This window comes from Symphalangus syndactylus, chromosome 12 (assembly GCF_028878055.3).
Source record: "Symphalangus syndactylus isolate Jambi chromosome 12, NHGRI_mSymSyn1-v2.1_pri, whole genome shotgun sequence".
Taxonomy (NCBI): domain Eukaryota; kingdom Metazoa; phylum Chordata; class Mammalia; order Primates; family Hylobatidae; genus Symphalangus; species Symphalangus syndactylus.
Genome location: NC_072441.2, coordinates 134,353,767 through 134,371,932, shown reverse-complemented (window position 1 = coordinate 134,371,932; position 18,166 = coordinate 134,353,767). Strand labels below are relative to the sequence as shown.

Here is an 18,166-nt window from a genome sequence, read left to right as displayed (position 1 = left end):
TCTGGGCATATCTGAAATGCTGGCAGGTAGGCAGGCCATCACAGTCACAGAGGATATAGGAGAAGAGTAGCATAGGCAGGTGGACCAATGTGAGCAAAGGTGCCTGGGGAAACTGCGTGGGAAGTGGTGGGAGGGAGAATAATATTTAGTTAGAGAGTAAAGTAGGGGAAGGCAAGAAAAGAAACCAAGAGGCCCAGAGGCATGATCACAGAGGGCCTTATGTCCACACTCAAGCCTTTGTTTGGCTTTATCCTGAGAACAGCAGGGAACCATTGAGAGTTACTGAGCAAGACAGGGTCATTGTCACTTTGCTGGCTAGTGTCAGGGAAGTGGGGTTTACTCCATCCCTGGCCAACCTTTAAGCCCCAGCCACCTCTGTCCCTGAGGTTCGAGGCCCCCATGTCATAACCACTGTCCTTAAGCTGTCAGGCATGGAGGGAGTGGGGAGGGTCCAAAGATGGGAGCTCAGAGGGAGAAGTGGTCCCTGCTACCCTCTGTCCCCAGCTCGCCAGTCCCAGGCTGAATGTAATTGTCCTCGATGAAGCCATCATCATCCTCATCTTCAGCCACCTGTGGGCGGCCCCCCCTTCCTGTCTCAGGCAGTGGGCGGTGCCGGTAGCTGGCATGGTATCGGCGGCAGAGGTGGCATTTGGCAGCAAGTGCGATGAGGAGCGAGAGGACCACAGCCCCCAGCACAAATCCTACCAGCACAGGCCATGCCCGAGCCCCAGTGCCTGGGCCAGGGGCCACAGCAGACGCTGTGGGGAGCTCCGAGGGCCCCACAAGTGCTGCAGAGAAAGGGACAGCATTATAGGTGAGCCCCAGAGGGGGCTCCCTGGAGAAACCAAGAGGGCTGCAGGTAGGGTCCTTCCCTCAACCCCAGCATCTAAGGGGAGGCTTCCCACCCCCATCATCCTCCCACTGTCACTCACTTTTGTTTGTCTCATTCATGGAGGGGCCTGATGACACCAGTGAGTCTCAGCCTCAAGCAGAAAGAGCCCTGGCTCTGAGGAGGCCCCCAGATGCCAGGCAGCCCCAGGGCACAAGTCCTAGAAAATAACACAGGTATGGGTGTCAGGGACGGTCACAGGGTACACTTTCCAGGTCACACTCACAGCCATGGTAGCACTGCACAAACTCTGGGGACTGGACAACTGACCACACCAGCTGTCCACAGAAGAGAAACTGGCTATTTGTAAGGGACCATCACAGGGTTTGGCTCTGGAAGCTGCTAAAAAAAATAATAAATTGTAGAACTTACTGAGCATTCCTTATAATTCAAGCACCAGGCATCATGCTCACAAAACCCAGTAAGGTAGGTATAAACATCATCCCCACTTTACAGATGAGGGCTCTGAGGCTGAAAAAGGTGAACTGACTCAACCAAAGTCTTCAGATTCGAACCCAGAGCCCAGTCTGTTGCACTGCTTGGTAAGCTGAGGATGGGAGACAGGGGCAGAGGTGGGTCCTGGCTCCCAAAGGTCAGAAAACAGCAATTGCTTGACATACCCAGCCAAAGCAGAGACCACATATGGGGAGGGTGATGCAAGTTCCTACTGAGGACAGGGGCCCTGGACACGGCCAGAGCGGCCCTGGCCCTTCTAAGTTGAAAGCCGCTGCTGCCCACCTCTACCCTCAGCCCTTCAAGCAAACCCCTGTCCTTTCACCTCTACTCACAGGAGGCCCACGCTCTGCCCCCACAGGGAGGCTCAAGCCAGGGAGTATCCAAATGAGGATCACCTGAGTGAGGAAATTATCACCCAGGGCTGGGGACACCTAGAGGAGGAACACTTCAATTAGGGGAGTAGCTGGAGGAAGATCATCCAGGCATGGAAACACCTGTAGGAGGAGCACCTGGATCAAAGGAGTGTCTGGAGGAGGCACACCTGAATCTGGGGAGTATCTAGAGGAGGAGCATGAAAGTTAGAAGTACCTGGCAGATGAACAGCTAGGGCAGCAGCATATCTGCCAGTGGAGCACCTGAACCAGGGGAGTCCTTGGGGGCAGAGTAGCCGGGCTAGGGAAGTACTTAGGAGAGAAGTTGAGGGGAGTATCCCAATATATTCTTTGATACAAGTGCCTTCAAAATCCTCCCCCCCACCTCCTCACGTCCAACCTAGCATCAAGCCCCATCATGTCTTCCACTAAACATCTCTGGAATGACAATACCCTCTTCTCCACCCCGCTGCCACAGCTGAGTCCAAGCCACCTTCCTCTTGTACTCTAGCCATAATCTCCTAACTGGGCTCCCCACCTCTGGTCTCTTCCCCAGAGTGATGGGCCTACAACCCAAATCTGACCCCATCACTAGCCTGGTTAAAATCCCTTCAAAACTCCCCATGCCCCACAGTGCCTTGCAATCCAGCATATGGCCCTCAAGCCAAACTCTTCTTCCTCTTCTCCACAGTTCCCTCCCCAGCACTTCAGACAGACACACACGCCCTCCTCCCACTCAGCCACCCTCCTGCTCCCTGGCCACGCCCTCCTCAGTTTTTAGGGCGCCAGTCTGTCAAGGCCAAATCAGACCATACCTGCCTGTGAGGTTGTCCCTGGACCTGCCCTGGGTGACCTGTCACCATCCTGCCCAGTCAGCCACCAGTCAGAACCAGTCATTGCTAGGCGAGCAGCTTCCCCCCGTGGGCAAGGGCTGGCCGACGGATCTGTACCCTGGTGCTGCAGGGAGCTGGGCGCTCAGCCCCTCAGTGTGGTGCTTGTGAAATTAACGAGGGGAGCGTGAGAGTGAATATACAGGTGGGAGCGCGAGAGACGTCCTGGGAAGGAGAGGTCAGCTGCTCATTCATTCCTCAGCCTGCTGTGGGCCTCATCCTAGCGCTAGGTCCGCAAAACATGAGAATGTGTTACACTGGAATGAACTGAATTCAATCTGACGTTTCTAAGGTTGTACTCCTATTCCTTTCCTCCCTGCCCTGTGAATTCTTCCCAAGAAGACACACACACACTAACCTTCCAAGGGTGCATATACACTCCCCAACAGGCCTCTGAACTCACAGCCCACACTGACCTGCCCATCCCCCATACGCACAGCCCCTCCCCCCAGGTCGCACTTTCCTCCACCAACAAACACCCCCTCTGACATGCACAGACACCTACCCCAACTCTGATGTGTAGCTTCTTTCCTGCTGCCAGGAGCCCCTTGGGGATCTGTGCAGAGCCTGGGTACCCCCTCCCCGGCCCCCCCGGGCCTTCTCTTCTGTTCCCACCTTCAAGAACTGTGCACAATCCGCGGAGTAAGCTTCCGGCTGGGGCCGGCAGAACCTGGACAGGTGGGCGGGTCGAGGCCGAGCTTGGCTCACCTGCGGAGGCAGTGGGCGGGGCTGAAGCTGCAGGTTCGGGCAGAGGGCGGGCTGCGGCAGCGCCTCCAGTGGGGAGGGATCATTCTACCTCTCCCCCAAGCTTTTGCCAAGAACTTTATGGGTGTAGACCTCACCCTCACCCCCCAATGCTGGGGATTTGTACAGCTGGGATCCAGAGAAGGGTCCAGCGGGCCCTAGAGGGGCAGACACCTCAGCAGGCAGGTGCTCAGGCTGATAAACAACTGAACGTCCGGTGACTGGTACAAAGTCCAGAGTTGAAGAGGGAGCTTTGCAGGCCTGTAAGGGTGGTGGGCTGGAACCAGAGCGGGTGGGGAGGGCATTCTTTCCAGGCAAAGCCAGAAGGACCAAGAACACTCCCAAATTGCCTACAAATGTGTGTGTAACTGTGTAGGGGGTGAGGGGTGGATCTGGATGGGGGCTCAGCCTTCATCTGGATCTCAGGATCCTGTGACCCCACAAGCCAGGCTCTGAACCTCTCCTGGGTGCTCTCTGATTCCCTTTAGCTTTACTCCTCGTCTCTGGGCCTGGTGCCCCCTGTTCTTCAAGCTCCAGTTCAGGAATCACCTTCCCTGAGCCCTCCCTCTACCCTGCAAGTCCCCACTCTTCCATGCCCAGAGCACCCACTGTCACAGCATTCCTCATAATCTTGTGATTATTCGCTCTCCCAGGGTGGGGCCAGGCTTTGACAGCCTGCGGCTCCCAGCACAGTACTGACCCAGGGCAGACTCCCCGTAACTACCTAAGGGAGGAAGGACAGCACGTGCCAAGGCCTGGAGGCCCCAAATTCACAAGGATAGGCAGGGCACAGTGGGAGCAAGGGCTGCAGAAAGGCCAAGCATGGTGGCTCACGCCTGTAATCCCAGCACTTTGGGAGGCGGAAGCGGGTTGATTGCTTGAGCCCGTGAGTTGGAGATCAGCCTGGGCAACATAGGGAGACCCCATCTCTACTAGAAACACAAAAATCAGCTGGGCGTGGTAATGCTCACCTGTACTCCTAGCTACTGGGGAAGCTGAGGCGGGAGGACTGCCTGAGCCCAGGAATTTTAGGCACAGTGAGCCGTGATTGCGCCACCATACTCCAGCCTGGGCGACAGAGCAAGACCCTGTCTCAAAGAAATAAAAGAGGGGTACAGAGAGGAGATGCAAACAAGGCATGGTAGAACTGTGGCTGGAAGGTGGAGGCCAGTTCACACTTGGCCTTGAAGATCTTAGGATGAAATCTGAACCCTCAGGGCCATCCCTTCCCACCTTTCCTGCCTCCTCTGCTGCAGCTACACCAAACTATTTTCTTTTTTTTTTTCTTTTTTCTTTTTTTTTTTTTTTTGAGACAGAATCACTGTGTCACCCAGGCTGGAGTACAGTGGTGCGATCTCAGCTCACTGCAACCTCCAGCCCCTGGACTCAAGCGATTCTCCTGCCTCAGTCTCCCGAGTAGCTAGATTACAGGCATGTGCCACCACACCCAGCTAATTTTTGTATTCTTAGTAGAGACGGGTTTTCGCCATGTTGGCCAGGCTGGTCTCGAACTCCTGACCTCAAGCGATCTGCCCGCCTCGGCCTCCCAAAGTGCTGGGATTACAGGCATGAGCCACTGCGCCCGGCCACCAAACTGTTTTCTGTTCCCAGAACCCACCATGCCCTCTCATCTCCCTGGCTCTGCAGGCTCTGTTCCCTTCTCCTGGGACTCCCACCTTCCCCACTCTCCACTGCACCCCTGCAGATGGTGGCCCTTCTCCCCTATATCCCTGAACATGTGGGGTGTGATTTTCTCTTTAGTTTCCCTGCCAACCTGTAAACTCTGGGAATGGGCTCTGCATCTGTCTTGTTTCCATCATATCCCCCATATAATATGCTAAAATGGCAACAGTATACTCTTCTGAAACAAATTTGAGGAAAGAAAGGATTATCCTGGATGGGGCAATGCGGTGCCAAGGAGGGCTTAGGGTTTTACTTTATTTTTGAAGCAAGGAAATCATGAGATTCAACTGATATTCATTGAGCACCTACCGAGTCCTAGACACTGTGCCAGGTTTTGTTAAATTGAGGTGTTCATATACCATAACCTAATTCATATAACATAAAATTCCCCATGTTAGCCATTTCCAGGTACACGATTCAGTAGTGTTTAGTACATTCATAATGTCCTGTAACCATCACTCTAGTTCTAAAACATCTAAACACCCCCAAAGGGATACCCCTGGCCAGTTAAGCAGTATTCCCCATGTCCCTTTCCCCCTGGCCTTTCACGACCATTAATTTGCTTTCAGTCTCTATGGATTTGCCTGTTCTGGATATTTCATATAAATGGAATCATATTTGTGCCAGCTTTTTAATGAACGATTTCACTTAATCCTTGTAACCATGCTATGAGATAGATGTTAACTGTCCCCTTAACAGAAAAGGAAAATGAGGCTGTGAGAAGGTAATTGGTATGAAGTCCTGCAGAGGAAAACAAGCAGAGGGCCTGCATATCCATCATTCAGTAATTTACTCAATGAATATTTTTTGAATGGCCACCAGAGTCACAGCCAGCCCATATGTCACACACTGCTAAATGGCAGATGGCTATCTGCTGAATGGCCCCACATCGTGGAGAACAGAGGGCAGACTAGGTGTCAGCACCCGCGGCTCCTCAGCCAGGAGCTCTGATGCAGTGAACAACCTTTACAACCTTCTGTGGCAGCCCTGACAACCATGCAGTAGGCTCTGTGCTAGCTTCTGGGACAATTTGTGCCACCATAAAGCTTCCATTCTGGTGGATAAGACGAACAATACACAAAGAAATAAATAAGATTATTTCAGATAACAGTAAGTGTTGGGAAGAAAACAGCTTCATGATAGCTCCATGTGAACATGAGAGGCAGGTGCTACGTTAGTCAGAAGAGGGGACTCACTGAAGAGGGCACATTTGAGCTGAGATCTGCCTAAGAGTGAGACAGAGATTGTGCCAATATCTGGGGGCAGAGCATTCCAGGCAAAGGGAACCACCAGCACAAATGCTGAGATGCTGGAGCACAGCTGGCTTGTTCAGCTACAGCAAGGCGGCTGCCTGAAGGAGTACAGAAAGAGGGGGGCAGATCCAAGGGGCTACACCAGGTGCATGTCAGGAGCTATTCCTGAGGGGCCTCATCGGATCCCTCTGGGAGATGGGAAGTCACTGGGTGTTTGAGCAGAAGACAGCTGTTTGCATTGTAAAGGAACCTGTCTGTCTTCTGCATGAAGCACGGACCAGGGGAGGCCAGTTAGGAGGCTGCTGTGATCATCTAGGGGAAAGGATATGTGGCAGCCGGGAAGTCTGGTGGAGGTGGGGACAAGTGCTCAGACTCCAGATATATTTTGAAGGTAAAGTTGACATGACTGGCTGATTAAATGTGGGGCTTGAGAAAAAGAAAGGATTCAAGAATAACTCCAAAGTTTTGGCCTGAGCAACTGGAAGACTGGAGCTGTCGTTTAATGAAGTGGGAGGAGTCTGGGAGGGAAGCTTTGGGAGGGAAACTAGGACTTCAGTTTTGGACACATTGGATGCCTGTGAGCTATCCGGTAGCATCCTAAGTAGAGTGTAGCATCAAGTGGCCTGGATGCAACAGGCGGTGGGGACTAGAAACATACACTTAGGAACTAACAAAATGTAGATGATTTTCAAAGCCAGGCATCTGGATGAGATCCTCAAGGATAAGTATAAAGAGAGGAAAGCCCTGGGATGTGCCAGGAGTAGAGGTCAGGGTAGGGAGGAAAAGCAGGAAAGGAGACCAGGGAGGGGCCCACGTGGTAGGAGGCAAATACGGGACAGTCCTGGCCAGGGAAGAAAGCGTTTCAAGGGCAAGGGCTTAGCTAGCTTGGTAAGTCAAATGCTGCAGGAAGGTTTGTGAAGATAAGGAGTGAGAATTGACCTTTGAAATTGGTGAAGTGGAGATCACCAGTGACCTTGACAAGAGTAGGGGTTTTTTTGTTTTTGTTTTTGTTTTTTGAGATGGAGTCTTGCTCTGTAGCCCAGGCTGGAGTGCAGTGGCGTGATCTCAGTTCACTGTAACCTCTGCCTCCCAGGTTCAAGTGATTCTCCCGTCTCAGCCTCCCAAGTAGCTGGGAGTACAGGCATGTGCCACTATACCTGGCTAATTTCTGTAGTGGAAACGGGTTTTCACCATGTTGGCCAGGCTGGTCTTGAACTCCTGACCTCAAGCAATCCTCCCACCTCGACCTCCCAAAGTGCTGGTATTATAGGCACGAGCCACCATGCCTAGCAATGAGAGCAGGTTTTGTTTTGTTTTTTTTGTTTTGTTTTGTTTGAGATGGAGTCTTGCTCTGTTGCCCAGGCTGGAGTGCAGTGGCGTGATCTCAGTTCACTGCAACCTCTGCCTCCCGGGTTCACGCCATTCTCCTGCCTCAGCTTCCCAAGTAGCTGGGACTACAGGCGCTCACCACCAAGCCTGGCTAATTTCTTTGTATTTTTAGTAGAGACAGGGTTTCACCATGTTAGCCAGAATGATCTTGATCTCCTGACTTCGTGATCCGCCCATCTCAGCCTCCCAGAGTGCTTGGATTACAGGTGTGAGCCACCGCGCCCAGCCAAGAGCAGTTTTAAGAGACAAGAGAGTGTTCTGGGGACAACTGCCTGATTGGAGTGAAGCATTAAGTATGGGACCAGAGGAAGTGGAGACCACACCTGCAAGGAATTTTGCTATAAAAGGAGCAGGGACATGGGACTGACATTGGAGGGGGTGTGGGACTAAGGGAGGATTTTGCTTTAAGGGGAGGGGCTGTTAGACCATGTGTGGTCTGGTCTCTTGGCCAGAATAAGCCAAGAGAGCCTGGAAATTGATGATGCAGAAGGAAGAGAAGGGAAAAGGCAAGTGTGGAGTCCCTGAGGAATCGAGAGGGCGGGGTCAAGTGCACGGGGAGGGTTGGCCTTGGACAGGAGCAGCAGAGTCCCTCTGAGTCAAAGGAGGAAGGTGCCTTAGACAGGTAAAATGCACTAGGTCTGTGATGGAGCCTTAGGAAGCTTTCCCCTGATGGCTTCTGTTTTTCCAGAGAAATAAGAAGCCGTGTCCTCAGCTGACTGAACAGCAGGAAGGGGGTGCTGAGACTGAAGAAGAGAAGAGGTGTGAATTCACCACCCCAGAGCATGGCAGAGAGAATGGGCCCAGCCGTGTAATGGGCTTGCCAGACAGCCTCAGGCCTCCTTTAAGGTCGATGGGCATGGTCAGTTAGGGTGTCTGAGTTTTTTCCTTTTCTAGTCCCTCCAAGTGCAGGTGGGGAGAAGATGGAAAGAGGGGTTTCACCAAGATTAGGGATTTGCTGGGCAAATATGATAAAGCAAGAAGGGAGTGGGCAAAGGAGCTGAGCTGTAGACAAGGGAGTGGTTGTAGCGATGGCCCGCAGTATCTGGTCAGGTTAAAGGGGGAAGTGGGTACAGAGGGGTGCAGAGAACCCAAAAAGGTGGTAGGATCGATGGATTTTAGGATGGGTTGCTGGTGTACTAGAGAGAGGGAGTAGAAAAAATAGATAAACAGGAGGTGGTGGGCAGATGGCGGCAGAAGGAAATTGAAGTTACACGAGGGATGCAGTTTTGTTTTGTTTTTTGGGTGTTTTTTTTTTTTTTCGAAACAGTCTCACTCTGTCACCAGGCTGGAGTGCAGTGGCGTGATCTCGGCTCACTGCAGCCTCCGACTCCCTGGTTCAAGCGATCCTCCTGCGTTAGCTTCCCGAGTAGCTGGGATTACAGGCACGTGCCACATGCCCAGCTAATTTTTGTATTTTTAATAGAGACGGTGTTTCACCATGTTGGCCAGGATGGTCTCTATCTCCTGACCTCATGATCCACCCACCTCGGCCTCCAAAGTGCTGAGATTACAGGCATGAGCCACTGTGCTTGGCCTGCAGGTTTTATTTGTTTGTTTGTTTGTTTGTTTTTTTGTTTTAAGAGACCGAGTCTCACCTTTTCCCAGGCTAGAGTGCAGTGGCGCGATCATAGCTTACTGCAGCCTCTGTCTCCTGGGCCCAATCAATCCTCCCGGGTAGCTGGGACTACAGGCATGTGCCACACGCTCAGCTAATTATTTTATTTTTTGGAGACAGGGTCTCGCTTTATTGCCCAGGATGATCTCAAACTCCTGGCCTCAAGCTATACTCTCACCTCAGCCTCCCAAAGTGCTGGGATTACAGGCCTGAGTCACCGTGCCTGGCTGCATGCAGCTGTTGACAAAGACGAGTCCTAGAATATTAACGATGGAGTGGTCCCAAGGTGCAGTCTACAGACCAGTGATGGTTTTGCTCTTACCCAAAGCACAAGATTAACTCAACCTTCAAAATCAGAGGTCTATAGATAACATTTGAAAAACTCTGTTAATCAATGGCAGAGCTAGAATCCAAACTCGGGCTTCCGACTGTCAGTCCAGCACCTTTTCAGTGGCGCAGCAGCTAAGTTCCTCTGCTCCTGTGAGTAAAACTGACCATCCAGGTGTTGGACTCCTCAAAATCTTTGGAGTGACAGATCGCAATCACTTCCTTTAAAAAAAAATGTGATTGTATTTCCTAAGAAAACTCAGGGTGCTGCCACCAGAAGATCAGGGAATGGGTGCTGAGCAAGCAAAAAACCGAGGTGCCCTAGCCCCTCCCCACACCTGCTCCCTTCCGCATCAGATACAAGCCCTCCCTGCAGCAGATGGGACTTCTAGCTTGAGGGCCTTCGCCTCAGGGTAGCTACAGAGCCCTTCTGAGTAGCCAATGAATGCAGGAAAATGCATGTGTGCACCCAATCACAGATATGCTCACAGGCCGGGTGCTAATAAGATGCTCCATAAAAACTTATTGGATGAATGAATGGTTAGAATTCCAGGCAACTCACTTGCTCACTCCAGATTAAGAACTGGTGTTATGGGCTGGGCGCGGTGACGCTCACCTGTAATCCCAGCACTTTGAGAGGTTGCGGCAGGCCAATCACTTGAGCTCAGGAGCTGGAGATCAGCCTGGACAACATGGCAAAACCCCGTATCTACAAAAATAAAAAAATTTTTAAAAAAATTAGCCAGGCATGGTGGTATGCACCTGTGTCTCAGCTATCAAGGGGGCTGAGGTAGGAGGATCACTTGAGCCTTGGAGGTCGAGGCTGCAGTGAGCTGTGATCACACCACTGCACTCCAGCCTGGAAATGAGACTCTGTCTCAAAAAAAAAAGGAACTGGTGTTAACACTTTCCACTCTGTGTACAGGGACCTCTGTTCTGTTGTAAGCAGATGCCCCTTTTGAATCAGTAGAGGACACTTTCTTTCTCTTTGTAAGCCTCTGGAGAAAGGCTGCCCATTTCCCAGGCTTCCAGCCTCTTCCAGCCCCGGCCTCCCAGAGAGGAATTAGCCCCTTCTTGGGACTTATGACTGTCCTTAGGGACACCACACTCTTCCTCCTTCATTCAAGCTCCACCTTCCCAGAAGGCTGCCTTTCCCTATTCCTAGTCTGCCCTCCCTGACCTCCTAGACATGCCCTGGCATTGGAAGTCCCACTGAGGGCTGTGCTTGAAGCTTGGCGAAAATGAGCCCTCTGACCCAGTTATCCCTAAGAAGTCACAGTTCCCTGAGTCAGCTCAAAGGATCTATCCTCAGTGGAGCTTCCCAGGAGACTGAGACCAGGAGATGTTTCGAGACACAACTTCTAGGGTTTCCTCACTTCTTCAGGGGGAGACCAGCCTATCCAGGGCCATGTATGCCATGAAACCCTGAGGGGGAGAGCCCACCAAGCCCCATGGATCACCAGTCACACCACCCTGAAACTCCAGAGTGATTAGGTCATGGAGCTGCCACATCGGACCTAACTTCGGGTTCATGGGATAATTTCTTCCCAAGCCACCAGCTCCACCTCACCACATCTGACCTAGGAAGATAATTAGATATCACACATGCACGGTGTAATGATGGCAGTCTATGAATCCCCTTGGTTGTTATCTCTGGGGTAGCCAGGTCTCGCAAGAACAGAGCTCAGCAGGTCTGCCAGGGACTACCACACCCTCTCTTGAGGATGTCATGTCCATGCAGCTGGCCAGAGGCCGTAGACCCACTGGACAGAGCTGCCCCACCACGTTGCCCCTCCCAGCCCTGCCTCCCCGGGCCCCAGCAATACCAACAGTCATTTCTGCCACATTCTTGCTTTCTCATGGGGGCCCTGTTAGAAAGGCGAAAGGAGGAAAGCTGGTGCCCACTTGAGACCCCAGCTCTGAGACTCCAGGGGTGTTGGAGCAGTTCCCGTGGAGAAATCCTCTGGGGGCAGGCAGCACTTAGGCCTGTAGGAGAGGTCTCTCTCCAGGGGAGCAGGAAGCCCACACCCGTGTGCTGGTGCCATAGTTCACTCCAACTCCCCAGTGGGAATCAGTGTCCCTTCCTTAGGGTGTGGGCAAGGGTGGAGCTGCAAAGCACCAATATGCCTTCAGGGAGAAAGGGCTAGGGAAACAGGAGTTGAGACACTGCCTTCAAGCCTTTCCTTGTCATCCCTGTGTCATCACGAAATAAATCATGCATCATGAGCACTAATGGACTTGTGTTGTCACTACCTCTTATCCTCAAAGTAAGACTGAAGCCAGGGGTGGTGGCACACACCTATAGTCCCAGCTACTCAGGAAGCTGAGGTGGGAGCATTGCCTGAGCCCAGGAGTTCGAGGCTGCAGTGAGCTATGATTGTGCCACTGCACTCCAGCCTGGGTAACAGAGCAAGACTCTGTCTCTAAAGTAATAGTAATAATAATAATAAAAAATAAACAAAGTAAGATTGAACAACCAGAAAGCAGCCCCCATGTGCGGCTCCTGCGAAGAATGCATGGCTGTGGCCCGAGGCAGCTTTGTCTCATAGAATGTGTTTTGTATGCGAAGTAGGCTGCTGTTGTTTGAGGCAGAAGGACAATGAGTCACTTGTGTCGTGTGCTATTGGGTGTGCTATTCTTCTAGGATTTCAGAGTGACCTGGGGTGAAGCAAGGACCTGATGGAACTTAAAGGCAAGACATCCTGAAAATTCATGCCTGCCCATCTCTCCTGGTCAGTCTTTGCCTTTTAAAGGGCACCACTCCATGATCACACAGCACAGAGTTGAGCTCATTGTTTTCCAGAATAAAATCGCAGATGCATGCCGGATACAAAAGGATTGTTTTTCTTAAATCATTTTTAAGAGTTTGAGGGATGACATGCAGATGAAAGCAGCCTCTCTGGGTGTGCTGGCCTTCTTCCTGTCTAGGTAGTGTAGTCTAACAGGCCTTGGGCATAGTTAAGCTCTCTGGCTGTGGATCAAACTGTCTGGGGTCAAAGCTGAACACCATCACTTAACTAACCAGAGGAGGCCGGGTGCAGTGGCTCATGCCTGTAATCCCAGCACTTTGGGAGGGGCAGGCGGGCAGATCACGAGGTCAGGAGATCGAGACCATCCTGGCTAACACGGTGAAACCCCGTCTCTACTAAAAATACAAAAAATTAGCCGGGCGAGGTGGCAGGTGCCTGTAGTCCCAGCTACGCGGGAGGCTGAGGCAGGAGAATGGCGTGAACCCCAGGGGGCGGAGCCTGCAGTGAGCGGAGATCACGCCACTGCACTCTAGCCTGGGCAACAGCGAGACTCCTCAAACAAAACAAAACAAAACAAAACAAAAAACTAACCTGAGGATGCATCTGTTTCCTCATCTGCAAAATGGGGATAATAACAATGACAGCCGGCTGGGTGCAGTGGCTCACGCCTGTAATCCCAGCACTTTGGAAAGCCAAGGAGGGCTGATCACCTGAGGTCAGGAGTTCGAGACGAGCCTGAGCCTGACCAACATGGAGAAACCCCGTATCTACTAAAAAAAATACAAAATTAGCCTGTAATCCCAGCTACTCAGGAGGCTGACGCAGAAGAATGCCTTGGACCCAGGAGGTGGTGGTTGCAGTGAGCCGAGATTGTGCCATTGCCCTCCAGCCTGGGCGACAGAGCGAGACTCCATCTCAAAATAATAATAATAATAATAGTGACACCCATCTCAGAAGGCTGAGAGTCCATAGGGTGTAGCCAGCACCTTTTTCCGGCACCTGTAAACCTATAGCAACTGTTAGCCATTATAATTGAGGTTTGTTGGTGTTCTAGCATAAGACTCTGCATTGCTGGGTAAATTCCATTCTGACCAAAGTGGGTAAAAGTTTGTTATGCTTTATTAAGTACGCTCTGAGCTTCTAACTGCCTGAACCCTATGTGGGGGTTGATTTCAGTTTCTGACCTCACAGGACTCCTCTGGGCCAAATGGCCTTTGTCAAGCAGTTTCTACAAAAGGGACTTCTTTCAGAGCCTTGTTGAATTAACTGGGGCTTCCTTTAAATAAGGGCTTGTTTTTAGAAGCTTTCTTTTTCCAACAAGGAAAAGAACACAATGGATTCCAAGTAATCTCCAGTCCTCATCACAGCTTGTCACAAACACCTGGCACGTCTTTTCTGACCAGAGTGAAAACACACACACACACACACACACACACACACACACACACACACACTAGCTTCAGGGACGCAGCCTCAGCCTGATGCTCCAAAAGCATTTACTGCAAACTTCCTCTCACTACAGAGTTATTTCCTGGAAGAACAACAAAAATTGTTTTTGAATTGACAATATGGCTTTAGTTGCTGCTGAAGTTAAGTGAAAGTACCATTGTTACTATTAACCTAAACAAAATCTTAAAAGAATTACTTTCTTTTTCTTTTCTTTTTTTTGGACAACAACAACAACAAAAAGATATTTTTCCTTTCTTTGCTGATCAGTAGGAAGAATGATTTATCAGTAAAGTCAATTTCAGGCAAAGGCAGAACTTAGGAATTGGGCTAAAGTATTGCTTATTTCAACCAAAAGAAAACTTTCTAATTTGTTTGGGCAGCATTTACTTGGTTCTTCGAAAAGCAATTGTGACAAACAGTACAGAGAGTTAAGGCACTTACGGCATATAAAAAGATGCCAGCATTTGGAGTTGCACATAACAAAGAAATATCTTAAATACTTTTCAAAATATTCTAGGAGCCAAGCCACAAGGGCATGCTTCAGGAGAACACAGGAATGTAATTTGGGAGGAAAATTGCAACTATCCCTTCGCTTTAAAATCACTGAGCAAAACAAAGCAGCATTCTACTTCACATACTGACTTTACATAGTTTATATATAATAGTTTGACTTTAGGAAGCAAAGATGGGACTCTCACTGTTCATTTTTTATTTATTGTTTTTTATTTTTTGAGACAAAGTCTCACTCTGTCACCCAGGCTGGAGTGCAGTCGCATGATCTCAGCTCACTGCGACCTCTGCCTCCCGTGTTCAAGCAATTCCTGTGCCTCAGCCTCCCAAGTAGCTGGGACTATAGGCGCGTGCTACCACATCCGGTTAATCTTTTTGTATTTTTAGTAGACATGGGGTTTCACTATGTTGGCCAGGGTGGTCTTGAACTCCTGGCCTCAGGCGATCTGCCTGCCTCGACCTCCCAAAGTGCTGGGATTACAGGCATGAGCCACCATGCCGGGCCTCTCACTGTTTGTTTGTTTGTTTATTTATTTATTTATTTATTTATTTATTTTGAGACAGAGTCTTGCTGTCACCCAGGCTGGAGTGCAGTGGCGCGATCTCGGCTCACTGCATTCTCTGCCCCCCGGGGTTCACGCCATTCTCCTGCCTCAGCCTCCCGAGTAGCTGGGACTACAGGCGCCCGCCACCTCGCCCGGCTAATTTTTTATATTTTTAGTAGAGAAAGGATTTCACTGTGTTTGCCAGGATGGTCTCGATCTCCTGACCTTGTGATCCGCCCACCTCGGCCTCCCAAAGTGCTGGGATTACAGGCGTGAGCCACCGCGCCCGGCCTCACTGTTTATTTTGAAAAATAATTGCATGATCACCCATGTAACCCATCCCAGTCTAGCAAGTTTAATTGGGAGAGGTCTCTGTTACTTAGAAGAGCACCAATTTGACACTTTAATTCAGATAGCCCTGACTTCATTTTGGGGGAGCAACTTGGAGAGGTTCATTCTTTCCCCCCTGACTCATCCTCTGTTGATCCAGTCCCAAATTTCACCAGCTTTTTTATGCATAATTTGCACAACAATTTCACCCAAATGGATCTCAACGGAGCATCATTTCTGCAAGAAGACTGTGGAGTTTGTCTATAGAGAAAATTAAATCAAATTCATAGACATTTTTAAGAGTCTGTCAGATGTTTCCACATGTATTTACATGTGGTCTAAAACCCTAAGGGCATTGTAAGAAGCTACACAAAAGACCCAAATGAATGTTCTAAGGGGCACAAAGCAGTTTGTTGTCTGAGCCACCTGTTAAGGGAAATGAGTGGAACTTGGAGAGTCAGGCTTTCCTGTCCCTCTTGATCATGATGGTCACTTGGAGAACAGTGAATCCAACCCGCTGGGGTGGCCACAGGGGATGACCTTTACTTTCTTAACATAAAAGAAAAATAAAAAAAAAAATTCTTTGACTGGTTTCCAAATGCGCACTCCCTCCAAAGTGGAACTTAATACCACAACAGATATTCACCCTGTGCAAATACAGGTTGAGCACCCCTAATCCAAAAATGTGAAATCCGAAATGCTCCCAAATTTGAAACTTTTTGAACACTTTGTGATGCCACAAGTGAAAAATCCACACCTGACCTCATGTGATGAGTCATATATATCATATGAAATACCGTTTAAAATTACCTTCAGGCTATGTGCATAAGGTATGCATGAAACATAAATGAATTTCATATTTAGACTTGGGTCTTATCTCCAAGATATTTCATTATGTATATGCAAATATCCCAAAATTCAGAAAATCTGAAATCTGAACACTTCTTGTCCCTAGCATTTTGGATAAGGGATACTCAACCTGTACAAGCAGTATGAATATATATTCCTATTTTTTTCTTTTTTAGGCAAACGCTAGCATACGATATACACTTCTGTACCTTCTTTTTATCACTTACTAATTAGCATGTCTTGGATAGCTTTTAAAAACCAATACATAGACTTGGAGAGTTTCTTCAACTAATTTCACAGCTGTTACATTTTACTATATAGCTACATCAAAATTTATTTAACCATTTCCCCATTGATTGACGCAGGAATTGGTCCTAATCTCCTGCCATTACATACAATGCTACAATGAATAACCATGACATTTTGTACTGTGGGAGTATATCTGCAGGATAAATTCCCAAGAATGCAATTGTGAGTCAAGGATACATGTGTTCATGAATTTGACAGATATTGCCAAGTTGCCCTCCATCAGAGTTACATCAACATGCCTACATAGAGCATGCCTGTTTCCCTACAACCTTCCCCAGACAGCGTGTTATAAAACTCCCAGACTTCTGCCAAACTGATAGGTGAGTATGGTAGTGAGGAAGAGTTTTTTATTTTTATTTTTATTTTGGAGAGGGAGTCTAGCTCTGTCACCCAGGCTGGAGTGCAGTGGCGCGATCTCGGCTCCACTGTAACTTCCACCTCCCGGGTTCAGGCGATTCTCTTACCTCAGCCTCCTGAGTAGCTGGGATTACAGGCATGCGCCACCACGCCCGGCTAATTTTTGTATTTTTGGTAGAGACGGAGTTTCACCACATTGGTCAGGCTGGTCTCGAACTCCTGGCCTCAAGTGATCTGCCTGCCTCGGCCTCCCAAAGCGCTGGGATTACAGGTGTGAGCCACTGAGCCCGGCTGTTAAAAAATAAATTACCTTGAGTTGACCGGGCGCCTTGAGTTTAACTCTATCATTATCAGCTGAGTTTGTTTTGGGTTTGGAGGTTAGCCCTCCAATGTGTAGAACTTCATATTTGCATTATTTTTGGCCTATAACTTTCCAGTGACTGAGACTTCAAGATGTGCATTATGGCTTAAGTCTTCTTATGCATCTGCAACAGCAGATGTATACACAACCCACTCAAAATTTGTTTGTGCAGTAATATTTCATTTGGGATATATTGTTTGTAAACTGATGCTATTTAAATTACTTGCAGCATAATCTCAACACATGTAAAAATACTTTTACACTTGTAGGATATTGTTTTATAATACAAATTCTTGTGTACAAACTCCATTAACATTTTATTTATGTACAGATCATTATTACCAGTTTTTGTTTCCCATTTGAGAGTGGGGAGGGCAGATGGGCTCAGAGTCTTTGCATGTGCCAGGATCCTGCAGTCTCAAACTTTTCCATTCAAAGCAAATACCTCTGCCAATATCTGTGTCACTTCCAAGAAGAATGAATGCTGCCTAAGTGCTCTCCATACATTTGCAAAATGACATCAGGCCCCCCAGGTCTCCCAAGAACCAAAGGAAAAGTTCCACAAAAGTGAATCCTGCCACACAAACAGTCCCAGCATCTTCCAGCTCCTTTTTTGTTCCAGATTCAATAGTCTGGCACCAGGATGAGCTGAAGTCTAAGGCATCCACCACTCTCCCCCTGCTCCTACTCCCATCCCACCCAAAGCCTTGTCCAGAGAAATCTCCCAGCCTCAGGCCCAGGAATGGGAGTCTCTGTGGGTCACACATCGGTAGGGAGGTCTTTCCTGATCCTTTTCTATGCTACTCCAGGAGTCAAAGCGTCTCCTGGGACTTTTCAGGGCGCTTCAGAAGAGCCCTGGGCCTATACCAGCTCCATCAAGCTGCAGGAACCCAGCCTCCTGCGAAAAGTGAATGTGAGCCCAGTGCATTCAGAGGAGAATGAAGCCTTCACCCAGAACAGACTCTGGGAAGATGTCCCAGGCCCAGGGGGAGGGTTTGTACTTCCAGACCTAAGTCACCTAAACTGACACCAGGTCTTATCCATCCCAACCATTCCATTCCGGGTCAGAGGGGTCATCGATTTAACCAG

General features: G+C 49.4%; 1 protein-coding gene across 2 annotated transcripts; it reads right to left on the bottom strand.

Annotated features, from left to right (window-relative positions):
- Positions 1-202: 202 nt before the first annotated feature.
- C12H1orf210 (chromosome 12 C1orf210 homolog) lies at positions 203-3,850 on the bottom strand. 2 transcript variants are annotated; one of them, XM_063627769.1, is made up of 4 exons: positions 3,809-3,850; positions 3,112-3,314; positions 933-1,049; positions 203-788 (listed from the first exon to the last, which is right to left on the bottom strand). In XM_063627769.1, the coding sequence occupies exons 3-4, from the start codon at positions 949-951 to the stop codon at positions 466-468; spliced, it is 342 nt and encodes a 113-aa protein (XP_063483839.1). In that variant the 5' UTR covers positions 952-1,049; positions 3,112-3,314; positions 3,809-3,850; the 3' UTR covers positions 203-465. The 2 variants fall into 2 exon arrangements, with proteins under 2 accessions (XP_063483839.1, XP_055111259.1); XM_055255284.2 differs by having other exon boundaries at positions 3,525-3,841.
- Positions 3,851-18,166: the final 14,316 nt, after the last annotated feature.